We start from the raw sequence: 26514 nt of genomic DNA on the forward strand, positions 1-26514 counted from the left end.
TTCACCCATTTGGCCTGCCTCCTACCCGCTGCCTCTGGCAACCACCAGTCTATCCTCTGTATCTAAAAGCTCCATTGTTTGGGTTTTTTTTTAGATTCCACATATAAGTGAGATCATATGGTAATTGTCTTTCCCTGGCTGACTTATTTCACTTAGTATAATGCCCTTGCAGTCCATTAATGTTGCCACAAATGACAAGTTTCATTCTTTTTATGGCTATATAATATTCTGTTGTATCTATACACGACATCTTTATCCACTCATTTGTCAGTAGACAGGTTGCTTCCATATTTTGGCTATTGTAAATAATGTGGCAGTGAACATGGGGTGCATGTATCTTTTCAGGCTAGTGTTTTCATTTTCTTCAGATAATCTGGTATTCTAATCTTATCACTGGTGTTCAGTTACAATTTGGTGTCTCAGGAGAGGGAGCTTGCAGACCGAAGGGGGCAAATTGGAGACAATTGATGTGGGCATCTGTACGATGCAGTTGGAAAAGGACTAGAACTGGCCCTTATTCTGGAAACTGTAGCCAATGCAGACAGTCGTAGGGTGACAGATCATCTGTTCTGTCTTATGTTTACTATGTGTGCCACCCTGCTGCCAGAGACACCTTGGGTATGTCCTACGGCAGTGAGGAAATAGAGAGCGGTGAGCACAAGAGGCAAAGAAGAAAGGAAATATATTATTGCATACCTGCTACATGCTGAGCAGTCTCCCACCTATTATCTTATTCAATTCATAAAAAAACAGTATTACTCTTCACTTCACAGATATGCAAAATGTATGGCAAATTGAGTAGGCATTGTCTGCTGATGCCAGGTAGGTGTGCCAGCAGGAAGCAAACTTCAACAGATACCCAAGGTTTCTCTTCTTCTCTGCCTGTCGCTACAGAAAGCCTAACATGTTTCCTATGATGATGATCCATCCCTATGCAGAGTTGCTGACATATTCGCTTTTCCCCACAGTGGTGTCCTGCGGCCATCCGGGCTCCCCACCCCATGCCCAGATGTCCGGGGACAGCTATACTGTCGGAGCAGTCGTGCGTTACAGTTGCACCGGCAAGAGGACTCTGCTCGGAAATGCCACCCGTATGTGTGGGCTGGATGGACACTGGACTGGCTCCCTCCCCCACTGCTCAGGTAAGGAGCCTGGCATGATGGAGGAGGCTCCCATGGAACACTTGGCTGGTGGGAGATGGATGAGTTCCCAAGGTGTGAGTGTGACAGATGGACAGGAGGGAAGCCAACCTTTTGGACCCCCATCTTAACCTTCATAGGCAGAGAGCACAGCTATGAGAGGTCCCAACCAGACTTCAGCTTTTGGTGGTCTGAGCCCAGCTTCATCCCCTTCATCTACTCTGGCCAAACCCGTACAGCCAAGAGATTACAAAACTAGGGAGGATGCAAGCTTGTGAGGTCCCCCTGTGACCAGAGTCCTATCCAGACATTTGTTTCCATAGGTTTCTGGGAAGACTTCAAGCCTCCCTGTTGCTGGGCCCAGGTCCAAACCCACTCCTGTGTTCTTTCTTTCCCTGTTTGGGACTCCAAAGCCCCAGCCTGCTTCCCTTACTTTCTTACCACTGCCTCTCCAACAGGTCTTATGTCAAGGCTGCCTAGTGGGATACAGGTCTCCACTACTGCCCTCACACACCAATCTCAGACTTTCTCTATTAATAAATTTGTTTTACTGTTAATCTCTACGGGGACACTGACATGTTTTCCGAAGAGCAAATGTAAGAAACTGCCATAGCTCTTATGTCCATATTATCCAAACCAGAAGTTTATCTGTAATGTGTTACCAGAACAAAATATTTGAAATTGAATTGTCTCACCAATGACAGAAATTACCAAGCAAAAAAATAGCACCCCTGATCTTGGTCTCCTTTCAGATGAGCCTTCCTGGCCCTCAAAGGGATCTCATAAAGAATGTCACTCCCGAGAAGGTAGTTCCTCATATAGCTTTTTGTTCCCCTAGGAAGCCCCCCTTGAAGCCCCTATCCCTTCCCATGCCAGACCCCCTCTAGTGGTAAGAATCCCAACCTTCTGTTGTTGACGCCTTCTCCTTGATTTGGGACCTCATCCACAAGACATGTAGCTATTCTTGCATTTTGAGCTCCTAGATGATCCTGTCTCCCAGAATTTAGGGTACTGCCAGAATATTGAACCAGATATTGGTTAGGTCTTCCCAGAAAGAAGAACTTCCTGAATACTGACCACTATTTCAAAGGGGTGCTGGCTGCCCAGGACAATCTCAGACCTATCACTTATATTACCATCCAGGACTTTGGCCCCTCACTTTTATTAATCTCATTAATCATCCACTTCATGAACTGGGCAGGACTATGTATCAGCCACAGAGACTCCTTTAGCCCAGACTAGTGGAAAGTCTGTTAACCCATTCTGTTTGTACTTCTGGTGGAAGTGACTTGGGGAAGATAGCATGGAAAAGACAGAGTCATGTAAATTGAATCCTCCTGAGTTATCCATAGAGCAATTTCCAGGAGGAAAAGGAATTCCAAAGAGGAAAGACAGGCATTTCCCATCCATATGCCTGCCCAAGCATGCATTTGCACCAGTCCCTTCTATGAATCGTCCCTTTGCATAAAGTTCCTCCCTCTAGACGCTTCTCTAGGATATTGGGCCAATGGTGTTCTTAAAGCCAATTTTATCTATCTTGGGGATATTTTTTCTCCATGGGAAAAGGAAGTACAGAGTACAGGAGAAAGAAAGCCTTGAGCCTCTACTGTCTGTTAGCAGGGGTAACCCAAACATACAGCCATTCTCCTGGCCCAAGGCATGGAATCCAGAATCTTTTCTCCTCAATGTAATTTCCCTTCTCTGGAGTTGTGTTAGCAGATGCTGGAAAATGACCTACTTGAAACAGTAGTGAAACAGTTCTTGTCTAGAAAACCTCCAAACCATTTCAACCCCAATTTCAAAATTTTGTGACTTCCTAAGCATTAGTCTTACATATGAAAGAAAGGGCTCTTCCTTGGCCACATCAAAGGTCAAGGGAGACTAGAAACAAGCTGACTCCCTGGGAACATGAAAAAGTAAGAAGCAAGAAAGGAACCATTAGAGGACATGGACCCCCCCCCCTCTTTAGGGGATGTGTTGCATTCAGTTGTTGATCCCTGACCTGAATATTCTGAAGAATAGTTCTCATGTATATCCAACACTTCTCCTGTGTATCCATCAAGGATGACAAACACTTTGGAGATGAGAATCATGGGCAGAGTTTTGCTGGAGATCTCTGAGGACAGGATTAGAAGGGATTATAGTAGTGCTAAAGCTGAGGAATTAATAAATCTTAAATGCTTTAGATAAGAAAATGAGAGATGAGAAGAATAAGTAATTAGGAAGCAATGTTAGATATACATTGGTGAGTATAATATAATTCCTCCCTTCCTGAAATTTATAGATATCATCTTTAGCAATAGCATCTCCTGCCAGTCCTAAGAAATATGCATTCAGAAGTTCAGGGTCAAACTTCTGAGCCTCATTCTGTATGACCATACACCCAGGTGATGCATAACAGGTTATAAGTCCCTGGGCCATCAGGACATGCAGAGATTTCTAGCATTTGAGAAATACATCAGGTTGTTCATTGCCCACCTCTGCAATGTCATCATCTTCCTGATATACCTCGTAGAGGGCCAACAGTTACCATCTGCCCTCATGGTACAATATTCTATCCTAGATTCCTATCACTGAAACAGATTCCTAAACACCACAGTGAGGACCATTCTGTCAGAATAGGCTCCTGGGGGGCACCTGGGTGGCTCAGTTGGTTAAGCATCCAATTCTTGATCTCAGATCAGGTCTTGATCTCAGAGTCGTAAGTTCAAGATCCATTTTGGGCTCCAAACTGGGTGTGGGGCCTACATTAAAAAAAAAAAAAAAAAAAGAGTGAATGCTTTTGGGATGCCTGGGTGCCTCAGTTGGTTAAGTGCCCAACTCTTGATTTTGCCTCGGGTTATGATCTCATGGTCATTAGATCAAGCCCCACATTGGGTTCCATGCCGGGCATGGAGTCTGCTTAAGATAGATTCTCTCTCCCTCTCCCTCTGGCCCTCTCCCATTCACGTGCATGTGCGCTCTCTCCAAAAAAAAAAAAAAAAAAAAAAAGGAAAAGAATCAGCTCCTAGGACTGGAGAGTTCCATTCTCAGGCCTATTGTTCAGCAGGGCAGCTCCAGCTGAGGTCAGCTGGCCGGTGTGAGAATTAGTGTACTCACCATCAGAACTGCTTTCAATAGGGCCCAGTACTGCCTGTTGCATGAGCTACACCCTGGAAAAATTCAAAAAAGAAGAAAATCTAGCCAAATGTGGTGGGCCTTCTTTTTCCAAATGTTTGAGTTGAAGGTTGAATGAATCTCCCTTTTTTGGTAGAGAGCAACATGGGATTGTGTAGTATTCTCACAGACTGAAACTAAACTAGAAAAGGAAATAATTCCAAGATTGAGAAAAGACATAAATAGTAAATAGTGGGGTATACATGACTTAAATATTTATTTACTTCAAGAAACTAAATGCTCATTTAGACATTACCATTTGATGCCCACACATGTGGGTTCATGAGGAGATACATTCCACATCATCTTCTCATAAAGTTACCATTTATTCCTTAATTTTCCTCTTCCTTCCTCACACTTAGCATGGCCTAGTCTGAGCTAATGATGTCTCCTATACATCTTCATATTATGAGGGGTCCTGGCTCCCACAAGCCTAGATCTTGTGGCTTTGTCTCTTGTTCTGTACCATCCTCCACCTCTTGGATCCTTAGAACTTTCTCGGGTGGATCTGTACAATATCAGGACCCAGATAAATGCAGAAATGTAGCAGGAGGCAAGGAGCAAAGAAAGAATGGAATGAGATGGTCTAAAACATTTCAACTAGAATTCACCAGTGTTGCATAATTTGTGAATAGGGAATCCTCCCAGGATCCAGATTCAAGCCAGGCTGTTGAGAAGACAAACCTACACTAAGGAGTTTAGACTTTAACCTGAGGGCAACAGGAAGCCAGTGGAGATATTTCAGCAGGAAAAAAAAAAAAAAAGATCAGTGTTTGGTGGTTGTTCATTGTCTTGGTTTGAGGATAAAGTGGAAGGTGGGTTACAGGGAGAGTTTAGGAGATAAGGACATTAGTTGGGAGGCTCTCACAGTAGTTTGGGCAAAAGGACACTGGGCATCTGAGCTAAGATGCTGGAACTGGAAACAGAGAGGGCACAGAATCTGCAGATATTACAGAAAAGAGGTAAAAGGAAGAAGGAGATGCGGCCAGCTTGGACCACTGACATTCCACACGGGCATGGGCCAGAGGTCAAAGACCTGACCTCCACCACAGAGCCTTCCATCTACTTTCTTCCCTTGCTGCGTGGTCCCCAGGGATTCACCCATGACCTCAGACCTTTGTAGTGTCTGACTTCCGCATAGTAAGATAGGTAGTAAGGTAGTAAGTAAGGTTCAAGTAACTGGGGCAAGGCACACAGTCCATCTTCACCCTCCTTATTCCTGGGGTCCAATATCTTTCTCTCCCGGTTCCCCACTGCCACCTCTTCAATGCTGAAACAATGGGCTTTGTTTGCTTCTGGTCCACAGGAACCAGCATGGGAATCTGTGGTGACCCAGGGATCCCAGCACACGGCATCCGTTTGGGGGATAGCTTTGCCCCAGGCAGTCTGATGCGCTTCAGCTGTGAAGCTGGCCATGCCCTCCGGGGGTCATCTGAGCGGACCTGTCAAGCCAACGGCTCATGGAGCGGCACACAGCCTGAGTGTGGAGGTAATGTATGTGACCATTCTGCTTTTCCCCTTTGCCCAACCCCGGCTGCTCCTCCCCCGTCTTCCTATTCCCAAGCACCTGCCCTCACACTCGCAGACAAAATACATGGCCCCATTTGAACCCTTGGCCTGGAGGATAATGGTCATCAATAGGTAGTTCTCAGTCCTGCCCATTAGTGATCCAAAGATGAAAAGATTCCCTGAGCTCACCTAAGGAGGGAAGAAACCAGAAGGAACTAAGTTTAGCCTGTTTATTCATTTATTTCCCATTTACCTTCAACAATCACGTGCCAAATACTGTAGTAGGTGCTTGGGACACGACAGTGCCAAGACAGACACACCTCACCGTCTTGGAGTTTAGTTTAAGGGAAGGGATTGTTTAACGAGCACCCAAAGTGCCAAAAGAAATACAAATCTAATTTTTGAAAGACCCTTTAAAGGTAATAGAAACCCCTCCTGATGTTCCCTGGGGTGGGTCCAGTGGGGAAAATATATTTCTCCACACACTCCTAAATTTCTGAAAATAGCTTTATTTTAAAACCTCTCTCCCCAGAGTCTGACTTTTTGTAGCTGCTCCCTGGATCTCTCTCTGTCTCTCTTTAAAATACAGCCTGCATAGCACTCTCCTAGTTGGGAAGCTGAGTGTAAGGGTATATGACAAAGTGTGGAAGAGGAAGGAGACCATATGAAATAGTCACCTAGCAAGGGGGGCGGGCAGGGAATAGAATAGGGATGTAGATCATTGCCAGGCAGCACCAAGGGCTCACTTAAGGAAAGAGGCCATTGATTTATTTTTTTTTTACATTTTTATATGAAATTTATTGTCAAGTTGGTTTCTATACAACACCCAGTGCTCATCCTCAACAGGTGCCCACCTCAATACCTATCACCCACTTTCCCCTCCCTCCCGTCCCCCATCAACCCTCAGTTTATACTCAGTTTTCAAGAGTCTCCTATGGTTTGCCTCCTTCCACCTCTGTAACTTTTATTCCCCTTACCCTCCCCCATGGTCTTCTGTTAAGTTTCTCAGGATCCACATAAGAGTGAAAACATATGGTATCTGTCTTTCTCTGTATGACTTATTTCACTTAGCATAACACTCTCCAGTTCCATCCATGTTGCTACAAAAGGCCATATTTCATTCTTTCTCATTGCCAAGTAGTATTCCATTATACATATAAACCACATCTTCTTTATCTATTCATCACTTCTTTATTTTTTTTCAATATATGAAATTTATTGTCAAATTGGTTTCCATACAACACCCAGTGTTCATCCCAAAAGGTGCCCTCCTCAATACCCATCACCCACCCTCCCCTCCCTCCCCCCCCCCCATCAACCCTCAGTTTGTTCTCAGTTTTTAAGAGTCTCTTATGCTTTGGCTGTCTCCCACTCTAACCTCTTTTTTTTTTTTCTTTCCCCTCCTCCATGGGTTTCTGTTAAGTTTCTCAGGATCCACATAAGAGTGAAAACATATGGTATCTGTCTTTCTCTGTATGAGGCCATTGATTTAAAGTGAGAGTAGTCGGCATTGGCCTGTGTTTTTGTTCAGCCACATTTTGCTCCATAGGTGCAGGCACAGGGTAGGTGAAGTGTTAGGTATACAGTCGGGGTTTTATCAGGCAGCTAAGACGCTGGCAGCAAGTGGCCAGAGAGGTGCGGGTATATGCAAGGTGGGGATTATGATGGATCTTGGCTCCTGTGCTGGATAAGAAGGGAGCAGGATTATGAGTGGAAGAAGGGGCAGTGAAAAAGTGGTAGGATCAGTAGATGATAGGTCCCATTAGAACCAAAATATCTCCAGAGAATGAATCCCAGAAGGCTTGAGCTGGTCAGAGAATGGCTCTTGACATTGAGGTTGTGGAGTAGTTTTATAGAGCCAGGGAAGACATTCTGGCCCCTGATCAGGGGACCCCTTCCCACCAAAGGATACAGATGGAGCTAATGCCCTCTCCCACTTGTCTGCCTGAAGTCCTTTTTTTATAGTTTTTTTAAAATTTATTTATTTATTTTGAGAGAGAGAGAGAGAGAAAGAGAGAACACAGGAGGAGCAGAGAGAGAGAGAGGGACAAAGACAGAATCTCAAGCAGGCTCCACACTGTCAGCACAGAGCCCAATGTGGGGCTCAAACTCACAAACCATGAGATCAGGACCTGAGCCACAACCAAGAGTCAGACGCTTAACCAGCTGAGCCACCCAGGCATCCCTGGAAATCCTGCCTTTGAGGGTGCTTTTGCAAAGTTAGTTTCCATAGGAGTTTGCAGGCATAGTAAGAGGTTTGTAAAGTGTATCAACAGGGGGAGAATTTTGTGCATTGTTAAATATCCACTGTGACCCCGGTCTCCTTTCATGCCACTCAGATCCCAGCATGGACTCACGCACCATGTCAGGAGTGTTCAGGGAACAGAAAGTGGGTGGCTGAGAGTCTGGACCTGGAAGTGAATGCTTTTGGAATAAGTGTGTGTGTGTATGATATGTATATGATTCTTCATGACTTTCCTTAACAAGCTCCCACTTACCTTTCAAGGTACTACTCAGATTCCTATCTCCAGCCCCAATTATCTCCTCCCTTCTTAGTGTGTTTTTTTTCCTTCAAATATAACACTTATTACATCATATTTTAATTCAACTGTCTGTAGGTAGGTTCTTAAGATGGACTGAGCTCCTCAAGGGCAGGGGATATGATTACTACTGTGTTCCCAGCACCTAGGAAGCACAAATACTTGGTGAACCCATGGGTGTTAAGGCCTATCTGTTGTGCTCGTTAAAAAGGAATCATCTGTAGATTTGACTTTCAGACCACATGAATGTTGTATGTACTTAGTAAAGTAAAATTAAAGCAAAACCTAGAAAACAGCAATCTCTAAATATCAAAATCAAGATGAAAACAAATTAACCTAACTACATATTAAGTTGGTGATGTAATAACCCAGAGAATCATTTTAACTGACTGGAAAAATTGGCATTTGACTATGGCATATATATCCTAAGGATGGAGAATGGCAATGAAATCTTAAATTGTTTCTAGCAATCAGATCGTTAGTAATAATATTGATATTAATATTCTGAAACTACTTGAAAACAAAATTTGCCAAGATTTTCAGCATTAAAGAGATCTAATATAAAAATAAAGAAGTTGGGGAAAAACTCTTAATCCTAAATTTGGATTAATAATATCAGCATAAACTCATAATGAATTTTCAATTTACAAGTGTATTGTCCCAGCTCTACCCATTCTAAAAGTCTAGTATCAACAATGATCTCATAGCAATGAGTACCCTTAACTTTCAGATTATGGTTTTTGAATCCATTCTCTGTTAAGAGGAACCAGAGCTCTCTAGACAAATGGCTGATTCTAGGACTAGGGCAGAATATATAACATGAACATGACACGTCTTGTCACTCCAGGGAGGAATCTACCACAGACAAGTGAGATCATGTCAAAGGAATGTAGGAGCCAACTTGGAGAGGCTCCCCTAGTCAAAGATGGGATAACTTAAGCATCAATAATAATAGTGGCAATGGGAGGCAACATATAAGTTTTAAATCCATACAGCCAAATGACTATTGGTCACCACTGGATCTTGCTAGGAAACCAAATCATTATCTGACATCTGATTTAAAAAAAAAATCAAGCATTATCCAGCCTTCCTTTATGAATTATATCTTAGGGTAAGCAAATATTTGATGATGGGCAAGTTCTTGATTAAAGAACTCTAGCTAATGCAGAAAGAGTGATAGAGCTAGTATCACCATTTTCTGTCCCCTAATGAAATAATAAATCAACAGTCAGCAATTGCTGCTTAAATCAGTAAGTGAAACCCAATGGCAACTTTGTAATGCCAGACTGGGTGGACAAGCCTGAACCCAATGATCAGCCTTGCCATCCTGAACCAGGAAACAACCAAACATGCTGTGCCCCTTGGTGCAATACAGTAGGAAAGACAGAACCACCTATGAAGTACCCTTGCCAGGAAGCAGAACTTGACTACAGGAACTGCAGGGGACAGAGCAATAAGTCAAACGATACCTCACTGGTAGAGTTAGCAACATCTGGAAAGTAGGAAACTCCACTGGAGAAATGCCCTGGTTTCTGTACAGATAAATTATAGGAGAGGGAACAGGATTCTCTGAATTCAAAGAGTCTTAGAGACATGCCCATCAGATGTCATATTTGAATCATGATTCAAAGAAATCAACTGTAAAAAAAAGAGGGGGGGGTCGACAATTGAAGAAATTAAGGAAACTAAGCTCTGATTGGATATTTGGTAATATTAAGGAATTATTTAAAATTTTAGGTGGGATGATAAAATAGATATAGTCTTTACTTTTTAGAAATTAAAAAAAAATTCATTCAGATCTCATCTTGAAAGCAGCATGAGAGACATTTCAATCACAGGGTTCTTATAGGGCACGTGATTTGCACTCTGGGCCGTTCTCAGTCCCCCGGGTGACACCTGTCCTTGTTCTGGTGAATAATGTGCTCCTCTGGCTTCCTAGTGATCTCTTGTGGGAACCCTGGTACTCCAAGCAATGCCAGAGTCATGTTCAGTGATGGCCTGGGCTTCTCCAGCTCCATCGTCTATGAATGCCGGGAAGGCTACTACGCCACGGGCCTGCTCAGCCGACACTGCTCGGTCAATGGCACCTGGACAGGCAGTGACCCAGAGTGCATAGGTAAGATCCCAGGCCCTCTGGTCTCCATGGCAAGTGGTAGCCAAGGCAACTGGTCTCCTCCATGCCAAAGAAGGCTGTGTGTGGGAGATTGGGAGGCTGGCTACATTGGGGAACCCATCTCTGAATGATGGTGTCTAATTATTCAGCACAGACTGTGTGACCACCACTGAGCTGAGGGTCTTGTTTTATATACATTGTGCCATTTGACCAGTAGCTACTGTGAGCCCCACTTACATATGACGTGACCAAGGCTCGGGGAGGTTAAGAATATATACGTTTGCTATTTCTCAGGCTCTAGCCTGTTCCTTGGCCATTCTTGTTCTCTTTTAAAACAAACTCCCCAGGCTCAGCCTGATTCTCTTCCCACTTTAAAGCTGCCACCGTCTGCCATCTTTGTGGGTTCCTCTCAGCCTTGGACCCATTCCCCACCCACCCCGAGCCTGGCTCCCAAGCCTGGGATAGCTCCACTGCTCCCCTTTCCTGCTCCCCTTTCCTGCTCCCCTCAGGGGCAGGCCCAGACCTTTCTCCTCGGGAAGGATGTCACTGTCACTGTGGGACCCAGATGGAGGGAAGGGATGAGATAAAGGAATCTGAAAACACGGCCCCTTTCCAAGCCCTGGCTTATAACTTCAAGCTCTGACTAAATCCCCATGTCAAGTTCACTTCTGTTGGGAGGCCAGAGCTCACCAAACCCCACCCTCACTTGATACTGTAACAAAGATACAGCCATTGCAAGGTCACAAGGCCCTGCTTCTAAGCCGCTGGCCCTACAGGGGCCTCCTAAGCAGAACAACAAGTAGTGACATGCGCCCCTCAGCAGACAAATTGTCCTGTGAGGCCCAATAACACAGTTAGGCTTATCAACCTGAAAACTTCCCTCTCTGGGCGCCAGCCTCATTTAGGAGCTAAGGCCTCTGGGTACTTCCTCTTAGAAGGGGTGGGCTTTAAATAAGGATGGTCTTCATAGCCCAGGTTGCTGGGATGCATAAGAATGGTGTGGGTGAAGACAGTGGGGATGCAGGAAGGCCTTTGCAGACTTGATCAAAGTGACTTTAGAACAGGCAATACTGAACCAGGAGTCTGTGAGAAGACAGGGCATCCCTGATCTGACCCTCTTCCCTCCTGGACATGTGCAGGGAACACCAGGGATGGTACTGGAATGCTGGGGAGAAACAGGGTCTGTACTGAAAGCGAACAATGCTTTATTTCCCTTATCCCAGTCATAAACTGTGGTGACCCTGGGATTCCAGCCAATGGCCTCCGGCTGGGCAATGACTTCAGGTACAACAAAACTGTGACATATCAGTGCGTCCCTGGCTACATGATGGAGTCACATAGGGTGTCTGTGCTGAGCTGCACCAAGGACCGGACATGGAATGGTACCAAGCCAGTCTGCAAAGGTGTGTCTGAGGGCTGCACATGTGGACAGAGGGCCAAAGAAGATACAAAAGTGAGACATGGGCCTTGAACATGTAGAAGGGAGGGAGGTGACAAGTCAGAGCCCTAATAACATCCTATCATGGGGGGTGTGAGGTGAGGACTGGTCCCTGAACATCTGCAAGGAGAGAGTCAGAGGTACCAAGGTAAGGCCTGGGCTTTGAACATCAAAGGGAGGGCCATGCAAAGAGAGGAGTGGGTCGTCACACTTGAGGGCATTGTAAAATGCAAAAGGACCCTGGCTCCCAAAGTAAGAGGGGGCATTCCTGATTCTCCCTGCTTAACCCAGAGTCCCAGAGGGTTCAGGGTAGCTGGTGACATCGGAGCTGGGTGAGTGGGGCCTGGTTTCCTAGGATGGCACCAGAACTCAGCATGCTTTGGTCTTCCCCTCCCCCAGCTATCATATGCAAACCGCCTCAGCTCATCCCCAATGGGAAAGTGGTGGGGTCTGACTTCATGTGGGGCTCAAGCGTGACGTATGCCTGCCTGGAGGGGTACCAGCTGTCCCTGCCTGCGGTGCTCACCTGTGAAGGGAATGGATCCTGGACTGGAGAGTTGCCTCAGTGTTTCCGTAAGTTGCTCACCAGGGCCTTTGTGCATCTTATCTGCTGGCTCCTGCCCGTTCCCACCTCAGAGCTTTGCTACTGGAAGGCCTAGAATAGGTAGTGCCCTCCCCAAAATCAGGGGCGAGCTTTGTCAGAGATGCTATTAGAGGGGATTTAAAGGAAAATAAGGAGAATATCCTAACTGAGCTCTGGCTGTGGACACTGTGGAGTGACATTGGAAGGAAATGAAGCTGGAGATAAGGGAAGTGTTTCTTAACATGAAAGGTTGTTCGCTGGATAGGATAGTTCCCAAAGATCTGGAAGGGACCCATGCTGGAAATGTATGTGTCTTTATGGAAAATAGCCTGTGCAGAAAAGATTCCTGGAGCATTCATGACTTTTTGGTGAAAGAGTTTATTTCTTATCCACCTGGCCTAATTTTGTCCCCAGGAGCCCGATTCCATCCCATTTTATTTTTATTTTTATCCATTATATATATTCATTATATATAATGAATAAATATATATCCATTATATTTATCCCATTTATTTTTATTCCCTTATTCTTGTCATAGCACATAATTGGGCCCTAGAAGGTTTTGTTGGTGCCCATGCTTTAGACAAACACTAGGACCTATTTTTTTCTACTTGGCATTTATCTAATTCTGTAGAAAACTACCAACATACCCATGACATTGTTTGGGTGCCTCTGAAAATTCACTTCCATTTGGGAAATTTCAGCAGGAACTAGAACCAGCAGCTCAAAAAGTGGATGCAAGAAAGGCAGCATTTAATGCACGGTTAACCCCTCAGGCCTTTGCACACCTTCAGAAAAACATTAGGAAGGTAACAAGTTCAGGGTTGCATGTAGACTCAGAAACCTTGCTTTTCTTCCTAAGAAATAGCCAAATTGCTTTTGAACAATGAATTATGGTCATCATAAAAAAAAAAAAGTACCGTATCTGAAAATACAAAGAAGAATGTAATTGTCATCTGAACTCTCACTTCCCAAAGATAACCCAGGTTAAGTTCTTGGCTGTGCTTCCACACTGACCGCAACGCTTTCTTACATAGATAGCAGGAGGTGTGCAGTTTTCCGTAAACGGTTTGGAATCATGCTGTGCTTACTAGTTCATGACTTGTCTTCCCTGATGGGCCGTCACCACCTTTCTCCATCACTCGATACGGATCTACACATCATCATGTGTAATAGCATAAAGCATTTCTTTGTTGTAGATACCACAACTGGTTTAATCTTCTCCTACTGGTGATGAATTTAGGTTTCTCCAGTTTTAATCTTGTTAGAAGCAGTCCTGCAATAAATGTTCTTGAGGATAGCATCTCCTCACTCTTGTGATGAAGTCCTAAGAGAGAGAAAATGCTGAACCAACAGGCGTGCACTCTCTACATCCTGACACCTGTTGCCAAACTGTCTTCTAGAAAGCACACTCACACTCCCGCCAGCAGTTTATGAGAATATGTCTTGACTCACATCCTCATTAACAATGGATTTTGCCAATATGTTTTAATATTTACTAGCCCAAGAAGTTTTAAAAGGTATCTCATTGTTTTCTTTGGCCTCACCTTCCTTATCAGCAAGATGGAGCCGTTCTTTCTTTGTCATCCATTTGTACTTGCTCATTGAGCTGCCTCTTCTGGATTTGGCGACATCTGGTCAACTCGGCCTGTAACTGACTTCTGATTGGTTAGGCTAGACTCACCAGCTTCCATAGAGGATTCTGCCAGCATAGCCTGCTGGTCCTGCTTCCATTTTATTTTGGTTATGTTTATGAACCTCTTGACTCCGTGCACATACTCACGTTCATATCATAGCATCAAGGGTGTTCTTCATGCTTGAAGTGGTATCTTTGGGAGCTTTGCCTTTGGTAGCCCATTTTCTTGTAGATTGCTGGTAAGAAGTCAGATATCTTTATTTCTCACCCACTGTGCTCCACAACATATTTACCATGGCCAAGTGGCTGACCACTGAGGTGTGCAGTAAACCGTGGAATTCTTATCACTGGTTCATACTTTGCATCTGGGCCTCCCACAGTTCTTGGTGCTTCCTCTTCCCTCCTCCAGATTGCATCTCTTCCTCTGTAGACCTGCTTCTCAAACCTGGTCATTCTCTTGCTGTATTATTGCAAATGTATCCTCGTAACACCATTCTTCCTCATAGAACTCCCTAAACATGGTCAAGGATTTTGTCCCCATACTGTAGCAGATCAGGATCAACTCATTTTCAGCCTCACCCACTTTCTACATGTTCCCCAGATCCACTCAGCTCTTTCCATGCTACCTCCTCATTTGGCTGGGCCGCACCCCTGTTTTTAAGAAAGAGCTTCTCAACTTGACTTCTCCCTGCCGCCCTGCCACCCCCGATTGCACCATTTCCAAATGTGCAACTTCCATTTCTTCTCCTGAGTATCTAATGCACTTGTGTACTTTCAGTCAATTTTGTTGATGCTCAAGCCATGTTACTGAAAATTGGTACCTTTCATCTTTTACACCCTCCTGTGTTATCTGACTTAGATTCCAAGATCTCAGAAGGCAGGGCTCATGCCTGCAGACTTATTTGCCTCCAGAAACAGCAGAAAATCAGGAGCTGAAAGGTGTTTAATAAATGGTCTTTGAAAGTTAATAGAGAAGGAAGTGAATCTAATTCAAAGCAAAATACGAATGAGGAAGAAGAGTCACCCTGGGCCTTTAGCTCTGCTCTGATTACCCACATGTGAACTCATCCACTGAGAGGTCACAGCACATCAGTACATCCATACAGACAACATTTTACATTTCGCAGTGCTTTGTGTTGCCTCCTCAAGGGACGTTTGCACACATGGTCACATCTGATGCTCACAACGACATATCCTGGGAGGTGGGCAGGAGAAGTCCCTTCTCCGGTGGCTGGTGGGGAAGATGAGGCTCAGAAAAAGGACCTGACATAGCGAGTGAGTGACAGAGTCTAGTCTGAAAACAATCATCGATCCAATTTTCTCTGAAACTCTCACTCAAATTTATAGCTCATGCTATCACCACTAGCACTTTGAAGACAGGAGAAAAGAATAGACATAAAATTTAATTTTTCATTTTATACTGCTTCAATAAATGGAACTTCAGAGCCACATATGATCGACATGAGGCCCTTTCTTTTAAGCGGAGCACATTAACAGTGTGAAGACCCATCCGGCTGCTCCCCACGGCAGCTGGTTTGTTCGGGGCTTGGCGATTCGTAGAACTGCCACAGCAAGTGTTTACAGAAAAGAAGTGCAAGTTGAGCGTGCTTTCCGACCAACACGACACAAGAGTGCTGGCGGTCCCCTGGGCCTACTCACACCACACCACACACCACTGGTTGTTTATTATCTTTGGGCTTGATAGCTGTTTCAAAGTATATTGATTCAGGGTGCCTGGGTGGCTCCGCTGGCTAAGCCTCCGACTTCGGCTCAGGTCACGATCTCCCAGTTTGTGGGTTCAAGCCCCGCATCAGCCTCTGTGTTTACAAGCTTGGAGCCTGGATTACAAGCTTTGGATTCTGTGTCTCCCTCTCTCTCCGCCTCTCCCCTGCTCAAGAGCTCTCTCCCTCAAAAAAAACCAAACATTTAAAAAAAATTTTTAATAAATAAAAGTATATTGGTTCTAAGAACAAAACTACAGGTAGAATCCCTTTGTGCTTATTTTAAAAGGCATCAAAATCACTCTTGCAGGCAACCCCCTTTAAAACACAGGTCTGTTTCTGCAACGTCCTAAGGAAATAAGAATTTTTAGTAAACTATGTATGCAAACGCTTAAGACAGTGAGCTGAAGGGACGGAAGAGGGGCCTGCCTTTATTCTATTTGCTGTCACACAATTTGAATTTGGTAATCATTCTTTAGTGAATCTCCCTGATGACCTCAATGAAATGGGCACATTCATACACTACTCACTGCAGCTTAAATGCACTCTTTGGAAAGCCATTTCCAGTCCACGTCAAGACCTGTAAACACGTTGAAACCTTTAAACATACGAAGTCCTAGAGAATCCCCCTAAGAAAACACTACCAGGGAAAGAATAGCCCTATAACATCTAAGGTTATAATAATAGAAAATAGCTAATACAAATGATTAGCTATGATAAACTACAGTTACGGCACAACCTTTCATTGCATACGTGGCCAGTTGTGATAACGGTGTCATTAACATGGAGAGTGTTTACATGCTAATAAGCAAACAAAGCAGGGTTTACAACACTTGGACATCGGGTTCACAGCCACGCCCAAGGTTACATACAGCCGAGCGTAGGCTAGAAGAGAATGAGCATCAAAGTGGAAAAAAAGTTTCGGTAGTGAGTTTTAGCTTATTTTTTCTCAACGTTCTACACTTCCTAGAACATTACTTCATTACTTGGGGGATTATTAACAAGCAGTTTGAATATGGAAAGGAGAGGAAGCACACGGCAGCAGGTGTGAGAGGCAAGTGTGATCTTTTCCCCGGGGCTGCCCCCGTGTGCAGAGTTCAAGTAGAACCAGGAGGAGAGCCAGCCTGGGGTGGCAGACTGGGTTCTAGAAAGCAACTTAGACCTGCCTTTCTCCCTTCGTCTTTCCAGCCGTGTTCTGCGGAGATCCTGGCGTCCCAGCCCGTGGGAGGAGAGAGGACCGAGGCTTCTCCTACAGGTCATCTGTCTCCTTCTCCTGCCAGCCCCCTCTGGTGCTGGTGGGCTCACCACGGAGGTTTTGCCAGTCAGACGGGACGTGGAGTGGCACCCAGCCCAGCTGCATAGGTAAGAGGTGGTCTGGGGCAGAGTGTCCCAGCTGGTGGGCATCCTTCTCTCAGGCCCAAGATGATGCCTTTCCTTCCCTGTCTTCAGTGCTCTCATTTGCAAAAGGGAACAAGTCCTCCTCTGAGCTTCTTAAAGCAGGGTGTGATATTGAAATAGCCAGAGTGAACTTGCTGCCGGGGATCACATAGCCCGGGGGTATGACTCGGGTGGAGATACCAACAGGTGGGGGAGGCAGGATCTGGCTCCATTTTCCCCTCCTACCCCTATTTCTCAGAGTGAGCGGAGGCGATGAAAGCTTCAGTGCCCGTGTGGTCTGTTTCTCTGTTTTGCAATCCAGACCCAACGCTGACCATGTGCGCAGACCCCGGTGTGCCGCAGTTTGGGATACAGAACAATTCCCAGGGATACCAGGTAATGAGGTCAGCCAAGATCGGGCCTTCCTGCCTCCTGTCCCTTCACATCGCTGTCAGCCTCGAAAGACTCAGGGATCTTCCCTGGGGCAGCACCAGTGGGACACAAAACCTTGGAAGCTGGAGACAGGAAGCGCTCTGCCTCTTTGAACCGTGCCACACAGGAGCCCATTCAGAAACAGAAGGCACTTACACCAATCCAAAAACCTGATGTGGGAGAGCAGATTCTCACATACTGACAGCACCACTTCCCAGCAGGCCCATGTAGTTGGGGCGGGTGGTTATGGAAAGACAGAGATGAGTGAGACAGATAACCTTCTGTCCTCATGGCACATATCCCCTACTCACAGACACAGGGCTTAGACAGAGTGGCAGGAGCGAGCAGATGCCACACGGGAGGCAGGCTCCATGGACACCTTCCAGGAGGATACAGGCTTCATGGACACATCTCAGAATGAGCTTCAAGGAGAAGGAAGGGATTTGGACAGCCATGGATGGGATGCACAGAATAGAGAACAGGAAGCAGGAAAGTACGGTTGTGTTCAAGGTGGGACGATTAACTGGAGCCCAAGATGTGCCCAGAAGAAATGGCACATTGGGATCCAGCCAAGGAATGTGACTCATTCACTCAATCTGCATTCATTTAACAAATATTTAGCGGCATAACCTCTCCAGGTGCTAGGAATACAGTGGGAACAAGACAGGCCAGGTGCCCGCTCTAGGAAGCTCTCCATTTGGTGACAATAAACAGGATAATTTCTGACAACAATAAGCACTACGTACCATATAATATAAAGGGGCGTGATGGGGTGGGTTGCTATTTTAGGAAGCGGGGTGAGGCAAGAGGCCTCCTGAACTTGAACTGTGGCCTCTGTGATGAGAAGGGCCAGCCCTGGGCAGAGCTGGGTGGGTATTTCTGGCAGAGGGAGCAGCCAGTGCAGAGGGGTGTCAAGGCAGGGGAGTGCTTAGCAGGTTGGAGGACTGGTAGGTGGGCGAGCCAGCAAGTCCAGAGCATTGTGAACAGAGGAGAAGAGGCCAGAGAGCTGGGTGAGGTTTGGAAACGGGGCACTGTCTTATAAAGTTAAATATTCACACATGCTGTGACCCAAGAGCTCCATTCCTGGAAACTAACCCCAAAGACACTCTTGCACATGTTACCAAAACATGAGAAAAATTGTGGTAAAGTCACACAATGGTGTATTAGCAGGGCAGATGAATGCACTACAGCTCTACACAATGCAGTCAGGGGGGAGCCCTGGTGGCTCAGTCAGTTAAGCACCCGACTCTGAATATCAGCCCATAATATCAGCCCAAGTCACGATCTCACTGTTCATGAGTTCAAGCCCTGTGTCAGGCTCTGCACTGACAGTGTGGAGCCTGCTCAGGATTCTCTCTCCCTCTCTTCCTGCCCCTCCCCACTCTCCTTCTCTCTCTCTCTCTCTCTCTCTCTCTCTCTCTGTCCATGTCTCAAAATAAATTTAGAAAACTTTTTTTAAAAAAGAAGCATAGTATGGGGCGCCTGGGTGGCTCAGTCGGTTAAGCGTCCAACTTCCACTCGGGTCATGATCTCGCGGTTCATGAGTTTGAATCCTGCGTCGGGCTCTGTGCTGACAGCTTGGAGCCTGGAGCCTGCTTTGGATTCTGTGTCTCCCTCTCTCTCTGCCCCTCCCCTGCTCATGCTCTGTCTCTCTCTGTCTCAAAAATAGATTAAAAACATTAAAAAAAAAAAACTTAAAAAAAAAAGAAAAGAAACATAGTATGGAATGACAAAGGTGGTATGATGCTATTTCAAAAAGATTAAAACTAGGAACAACATCGTTGAGAGAGATATGTGCCTGTGTGTGATAGAATTCTTTTTTAACAAAGCAAGGAAATTAAAAACAAAATTCAAGGTAGTAGTTACCACTGAGGGGGAGCAGAGGAACAGGGCAGGGAAGGAGCACGCAGATAGTGAAACTGTGTCACTAGCCTTCTAGCCCTTACGTGGAGGGGTGCACTCCACTTAAGATGTACAGTTCCTTATGACAGGTCATTTCTGTATATGTTCCACATAGACTTTTGCATGCATCAAATATCACATGATAATTTTTGTAATGTTTATTTATTTTTGAGAGTGAGACAGAGAGCAAGCAGGGGAGGGGCAGGGAGAGAGAGGGAGACACAATCCAAAGCAGGCTCCAGGCTCTGAGCTGTCAGCACAGAGCCTGACGTGGGGCTCAAACCCACAAACTGTGAGATCATGACTTGAGCTGAAGTCGGACGCTTAACCGACTGAGCCCCTCACGTGATAATTTTTGAGAAGAGAAAGCCATGGGCCAGGTCACCTAGGGCCCTCAAGGCCACAGTGAGCATTTTTGGTTTTATTCTAAATGTCACAGGAAACCATTTGAAGGTGATTCTGATCCAGCATTTGCACGCTGTGGAGAGAGTGAATGATGGGGGTTAAGGAGGGAGGCACCAGACAAGTAGGATGCTGTTGCAGTGGCTCAGGAGGAAGGAGGTAGTGACAGTGACACGGGGAGAAGTGAAGGGGTCGGGGTGGGCTTTGTAGACAGAACCAGAGGACTTGTTGGATTGGAGGGAGAGGCTGAAGCAAAGGGAGGAATCAAGGCTGTCTTGAGGGTTTTGATTTGCACAACTGGATGGACAGAGGTGCCGTTGCCGAATGAGATGATGAAATTCAAGACACAGCAGTGAGGCCTGGAGGAAGGGAGTGCGAGTCAAGAGTTTCACTTTGCGATTGAATTTGCTCCTGTACGTAATAGGGACACGTGAGTGTTCTTAGCTAGGAAATAGGGAAATCCGAGTTGCAACTTAGGAAGCTGATCTGACCCCGCCATGCCACGCAGAGGGCGGAGGGAGAGACGGAGTCGATGGCTGCAGGGGTGTAGAGTTGGACAGTGAGGGCTGGTGGAGGGTGAGGATGGGGAAAACAACTGAGCAGAGACTTAGATGGCAGGAAGGTGGCAATTCCGTCTGACAGATACTTACAAAGCAAGTGCCAGATGCAGCTATCTGGAGAGAAGACAAGTCTCCCTTCCTTACGGAATGTATCGACTCGTAGAAGAAAGAGACACGCACAAGCAGTGATTCTGTTTCGTGCGGTGTATAAAAAGCTTTCAAATCCACCACTGCATTTGAGTGTCACGACAGTGTGCTGTAGGCGTGGCAGGGCTGGTCACCCCACACTCTCCACCAGAAGACTAAGGCATAGAGTCCCCTACAGCCTGTCACTCAGTGAGTAGACGTGGAAGCCGCAACTCTGATCACGATCTTCTGATTCTGAGTCAGGCACTCTGTCCGCCACAGCGGAGAGTGATGCTTCCAGTAACAGCATTGATCTGGCTCCGGGGCCTGGGTGAGGGCTTGCGGAGAAGGCGGAGTGGAAGCTGCCTCAAAGGGGGTAAATAATATTTAACCGGGCAGAGAAGTGGAAGTAGGATGTTGCAGGTGGAGACAGGGGTGTGGGTAGGAGCTCGGTCACGCGAAAGTAAGTAGTCAAGCGACAGGGTGTGAAGCATCGCTGGGCAGAAAGTGATCAAGGAACCTTCCCTCCTCCCCACAGGTCGGAAGCACAGTGCTCTTCCGCTGTCAAAAAGGTTACCTGCTTCAGGGCTCCACCACCAGGACCTGCCTTCCCAACCTGACCTGGAGCGGAACCCCGCCCGACTGTGTCCGTGAGTGCAGACTTCACCTGCATCCCACGATGGTGCCTCTTGGCAATGCGTTATCTCCCCCAGCTGGGCACCCGGGCCGTGCTCAGACGTTCTGGATGACGGGGAGCTCATGACTTCTCATTGGGACCAATACTGCACTCTTTGTAGTCCTTATCCCTTGGGGCCTCACGGAAGACACTGCCACACAAAAGCCTTTCTGATACTGGAAGGCAATTCCTATGCCTTAGCCAAAAAGAAAGAACTTTCCAGTGGCAGCAAAAACGAACTGCTACAAGGTCAGCCCTCAGGATGAAAGATTGCAGGCTTTTGACCATAATTATTCCTCTTCCCTCAGGAAGAGTGCTGCAGTCCCTCCAGACTGACTAAGCCAGTATCTACATCACCTTCATCATAGCCATCTGTATAGACATCAAGGCTGGGATGGAGGGGAGATTTGGGGAGGGCATGCTGGACATGAAAGGGGCCTAGAAAGCAAAGGAAGGGGATGTTCCATCTAGGAACAGGAATGGGCAGAAGGCCTTCTGAGGACCCTAATCCCCCAGGCCCAACACCATCTTTCCTCTCGTCCAGCCCACCACTGCAAGCAGCCAGAGACGCCAACCCATGCCAACGTTGGGGCCCTGGACTTGCCCTCCATGGGCTACACCCTCATCTATTCCTGCCAGGAGGGCTTCTCCCTCAAGGGTGGCTCCGAGCACCGCACCTGCAAAGCAGATGGCAGCTGGACAGGCAAACCACCCATCTGCCTGGGTGAGTGTGCCTGCTCGGTGAACTTCTCCAGCAGGGGAGGCCAAAGGTGACAGCTGAGCTTGGGGGGAAGACGGCAACAGAGAAGGAAGAGGGGCACCTGGGTGGCTCGGTTGGTTAAGCCTCCACCTCTCGATTTCAGCTCAGGTCATGATCTCACGGTCTGTGGGTTCAAGCCCCACGTCAGGCTCTCTGCTGACAGCGCAGAGCCTGCTTGGGATTCTCTCCCTTTCTCTCTCTCTGCCCCTCCCCCCGCTCTCATTTTTTCTCTCTCTGCCTCTCAAAATAAATAAATATTTCTTAAAAAGGAAGGAAGAGATGTGATTTCCAGGAGCTGGATCCTGCTTCTGATTTTCTGAGGCATTGAGCCTCTAGGAGATGTCAGTCTAGAGAGGCACAGGGTAAAGCCATCCCAAATTTTATTTTGCTACCTTCTCCCAGGATTATGTGTAATCATTTCCACCAAACCAGAATAACTCGTTACACATAGTGTAACCTTGATAAAACAGCACCCACCCACAGATCCCTCGGCATTACCAAAATGCCCCAGACCTCCCTTCCCCTCGTCTTCATTCATTCATTCTGTTTATTGAGCATTATCACCACACATGCCTGTGCTAGGGATAGGGAATTGGAAGGTGAAAGACACAGACCCTGCCCTAAAATAGCTCACGTTCAGCTGCAGAAGACACATTATCAAATGTAACCGAACCTTCAGGAACATGGCAATGCACTGAATGCCGTGGGGATGAGGAGGAAGAGGACCAAGTCAGCCTAAGTAGGGGAGGAGAGAAACCAGGGAAGGCTTCCTGGAGAAGGTGATCTGAGTCCAGGCTTAACAGAAGGGTCAAGCAAGGATAAAGGATCAGTTTGGTGCTGGAACGGCATTAAACTCTCTTACAGATTCTGATCTCACCATATTTCAGGTATTAAGTAAAGTCTAAGCACTTTGTGTGCGCTAACTCATTTAATCCTTAACAATCATCCTAAGAGGCAGGGGCTATTCAGATTTAACATATGAGGAAACTGAGACACAGAGAAGTTAAGCAACATGCCCAGGGTCACCAGCTGGTAAAGGAAAAGTCCTGAGATTCAGATCCTGAAGCTCTAACTTCAGAATCCCTGTTCCTAAGTACTTTGCAGTTCTGCCTCTCAGGGAGAGAAAATGTCAGAGTCAGAGCCTTTATCAGGGCCAGAATGTAATAGTATTCTTGTATTTTCACTGCATGAAGTGTTGTACGTTTATTTTACTTATGAAAAGTAGTATTTGTTCTCCATATGTGGTAGTGAACTCTTCTAGAGTACATTTAAGTTCTTATTGTGATAATACAGTCATAATATAAAATTTACCAGATGAACCATTTTTAAGTGCACAGCTCAGTGGCATTAAGTGCATTTACCATACTGTGCGCAACCATCACCACCTTCTCCAGGACACTTTCATCTTCCCCAACAGAAATTCTGTCCCCATTATCATTTGTCTCAAGATAGTTTTTGATTTCCCTTTTGATTTCTTCTTCAGTCCATTGGTTGCTCAGGAACATGGTATATAATCTCCACATATTTGTGAATTTTCCACTTTTTTTCTTATAATTGATTTCTAGTTTTATATCATTGTGGCCAGAAGAGATGCTTGATATGATCTCTATCTTCTTAGATTTATTAAGAATTGTTTTGTAGGCCAACATATGCTCTGTCCTGGAGAATGTTCCCTGTGCACTTGAGGAGAATGTATATTCGGCTGCCGTTGGGTGGAATGTTCTGTAAATGTCCGTTAAGTCCGTCTGATCTCATGTTTAGTTTAGGTCCAGTGTTTTCTTACTGATTTACTGTCTGGATGATCTATCTGTTGTCGAAAGTGAGGTATTGAACTCCTCTACTGTTATTGTATTGCTGTCTGCTTCTCCCCACAGATTTGTTAATATTTGCTTTATATATTTAGGTGTCTTGATGTTGGGTGCATAAATATTTATAACTGTTATATCCTCGTGATGAATTAACCCTTTATCATTATCTAATGAACTTCTTTCTCTCTTGTTACGGTTTTTGGCTTGAAGTCTATTCTGTCTATATAAATATAGCTTGCTCCGCTGTTGGTTTCCATTTGCATGGAACATCTTTTTCCTTCACTTCATTTTCATCTACATGTCCTTAAAAGTCAGTCTCTTGTAGGCAGCATATAGTTGGGTCTGGAGTTTTTGTTTGGTTTTTGTTTTGTTTTGTTTTGTCCGTTCAACCGCTCTCTGTGTTTGGATTGGAGAATTTAATCCATTTACATTTAAAGTAATTTTTGAGGGACCCCTGGGTGTCTCAGTTGGTTAAGGGTTCAACTTTGGCTCGGGTCATGATCTCACGGTTCATGAGTTCGAGCCCCACATGGGACTCTGTGCTGATAGCTCAGAGCCTGCTTCTGATTCTGTCTCCCTTTCTTTTTACCCCTCCCCTGCTCACACACTCTCTGTCTCTCTCAAAAATAAATACACATTTAAAAAAATTACAGGGGCGCCTGGGTGACTTAGTTGGTTAAGCATCCAACTTCAGCTCAGGTCATGATCTCGTAGTTCATGAGTTCAAGCGCCACATCCAGCTCTGTGCTGACAGCTCAGAGTCTGGAGCCTGCTTCTGATTCTGTGTCTCCCTCTCTCTCTGCCCCTACCCCCACTCACACTCTGTCTCTCTCTCTCAAAAATAAATAATAGGGGCGCCTGGGTGGCACAGTCGGTTAAGCGTCCAACTTCAGCCAGGTCACGATCTCGCGATCCGTGAGTTTGAGCCCCGCATCAGGCTCTGGGCTGATGGCTCAGAGCCTGGAGCCTGTTTCCGATTCTGTGTCTCCCTCTCTCTCTGCCCCTCCCCCGTTCATGCTCTGTCTCTCTCTGTCCCCAAAATAAATAAACGTTGAAAAAAAAATTTTTTTTAATAAATAAATAAATAAATAAATAAATAATAAAAAAATTTTAATTATAAAAAAATAAGTAATTTTTTATAAGTATGAACTTCCTGTTGCCATTTTCTTAATTTTTTTCTGGCTGCTTTGTAGTTGCTTTCTTCTTTTCTCACTCTCTTCCTTTGGAATTTGATGAGTTTCTGTAGTGGTAGGTTTTGATTCCTTCCTCTTTTTGTGTATCAACTATAGGTTTTTGTTTTGTGTTTACTGTGAGGCTTACATAAAACATCTTATAATTATAGCAGTCTTTTAGAGCAAATAACAACTTAACTTTGAGTGCATACAAAAGCTCTACGTTTTTACACTCCCTTCCTACATTTTATGTTTTTGAGATCACAATTGACATCTTTTTATATTGTGTATTCATTAACAAATTATTATAGTTATAGTAACTTTTAACACTTTTGTCTTTTAACCTTTACACTAGCGTTATGACTGATTTACCCACCACAATTACAGTATTAGAGTATTCTGAATGTAACCATCTATCTTTATCAGTGAGATTTATACATTTATATGCTTTTTTGTTTAGATCTCTTCTTTTACTTGAACTCTTACTGTTGAACCTTGTGTAGCTGTACATTCAGTGTGTCCATGGTGTGGGGGGTGGGGGGAGGGAATTCAGGAGCCTTCTATGTCACCATCTTGCTCTGTAGTCTCTTCAAGAGTTCTTTATATATCTAGAATATAAGACCCTTATCAGATACAAGATTTGCACATATTTTCTCCAATTTTACGGGTGGTCTTTCACTTTCTTTATTTTTTGTTAAGTTTATAGTACTTTATCCTTTATTTCATTCCTCACCTAAAATGAAATTAGACTGTCAATTTTAAACTCCGCTTTGGTCCTCTGTTACATTGTTTTTTCAAATGTGGGAGGTATTTTTTACAGCCTTATTGAGATATAATTTGTACATTAAACTGCACATATGTAATGAATACAATGCAATAAGTTTGGACTTTTTTTACCTTCTTTTGATGTCCTTTTGAACACAAAAGTTTTTAATTTTAGTGAACTCCAATTTATCTATATTTTCTTTGCTTGTTTGTGCTTTCCTATCATATCTAAGAAACCACTGCCAAATCCAAGGTCATGAAAACTTATGCCTGTGTTTTCTTCTAAGAGCTTTATAGTTTAGCTCTTACATTTAGGTTTATTTTGTGGGGGTTTTTTTGGTGCGGGTGGTTGTTTGGGGTCCAAATTCATTCTTTTGCATGTGGCTATCCAGTTATCCCAGCACCATTTATTGGAAAAACTATTCTTCACTATTCTTTTTTTTTTTTCAACGTTTATTTTTGGGACAGAGAGAGACAGAGCATGAACGGGGGAGGGGCAGAGAGAGAGGGAGACACAGAATCGGAAACAGGCTCCAGGCTCTGAGCCATCAGCCCAGAGCCTGACGCGGGGCTCGAACTCACGGACTGTGAGATCGTGACCTGGCTGAAGTCGGACGCTTACCCGACTGCGCCACCCAGGCGCCCCTATGCTGTCAATTTCTGATGCTTCCATGTGGTGTCCTGCCTTTTGCAACAGGC

The 26514-nt window shown here is 45.3% G+C and overlaps 1 protein-coding gene across 1 annotated transcript in view; it reads left to right on the top strand.

The window, feature by feature from the left end:
* CSMD2 (CUB and Sushi multiple domains 2) overlaps positions 1-26514 on the top strand; it is a 600812-nt gene that overhangs the window by 562006 nt on the left and 12292 nt on the right. Inside the window, exons 56-64 of the mRNA XM_047870009.1 lie at positions 969-1142; positions 5602-5784; positions 10284-10460; positions 11681-11860; positions 12295-12468; positions 17024-17197; positions 17535-17608; positions 21173-21284; positions 21855-22034. Of these exons, the coding sequence (XP_047725965.1) occupies positions 969-1142; positions 5602-5784; positions 10284-10460; positions 11681-11860; positions 12295-12468; positions 17024-17197; positions 17535-17608; positions 21173-21284; positions 21855-22034 (1428 nt within the window). The remainder of the gene's footprint in view (positions 1-968; positions 1143-5601; positions 5785-10283; positions 10461-11680; positions 11861-12294; positions 12469-17023; positions 17198-17534; positions 17609-21172; positions 21285-21854; positions 22035-26514) is intronic.

Source organism: Prionailurus viverrinus, chromosome C1 (genome assembly GCF_022837055.1).
Source record: "Prionailurus viverrinus isolate Anna chromosome C1, UM_Priviv_1.0, whole genome shotgun sequence".
In the NCBI taxonomy this organism is placed as follows: Eukaryota; Metazoa; Chordata; class Mammalia; order Carnivora; family Felidae; genus Prionailurus; species Prionailurus viverrinus.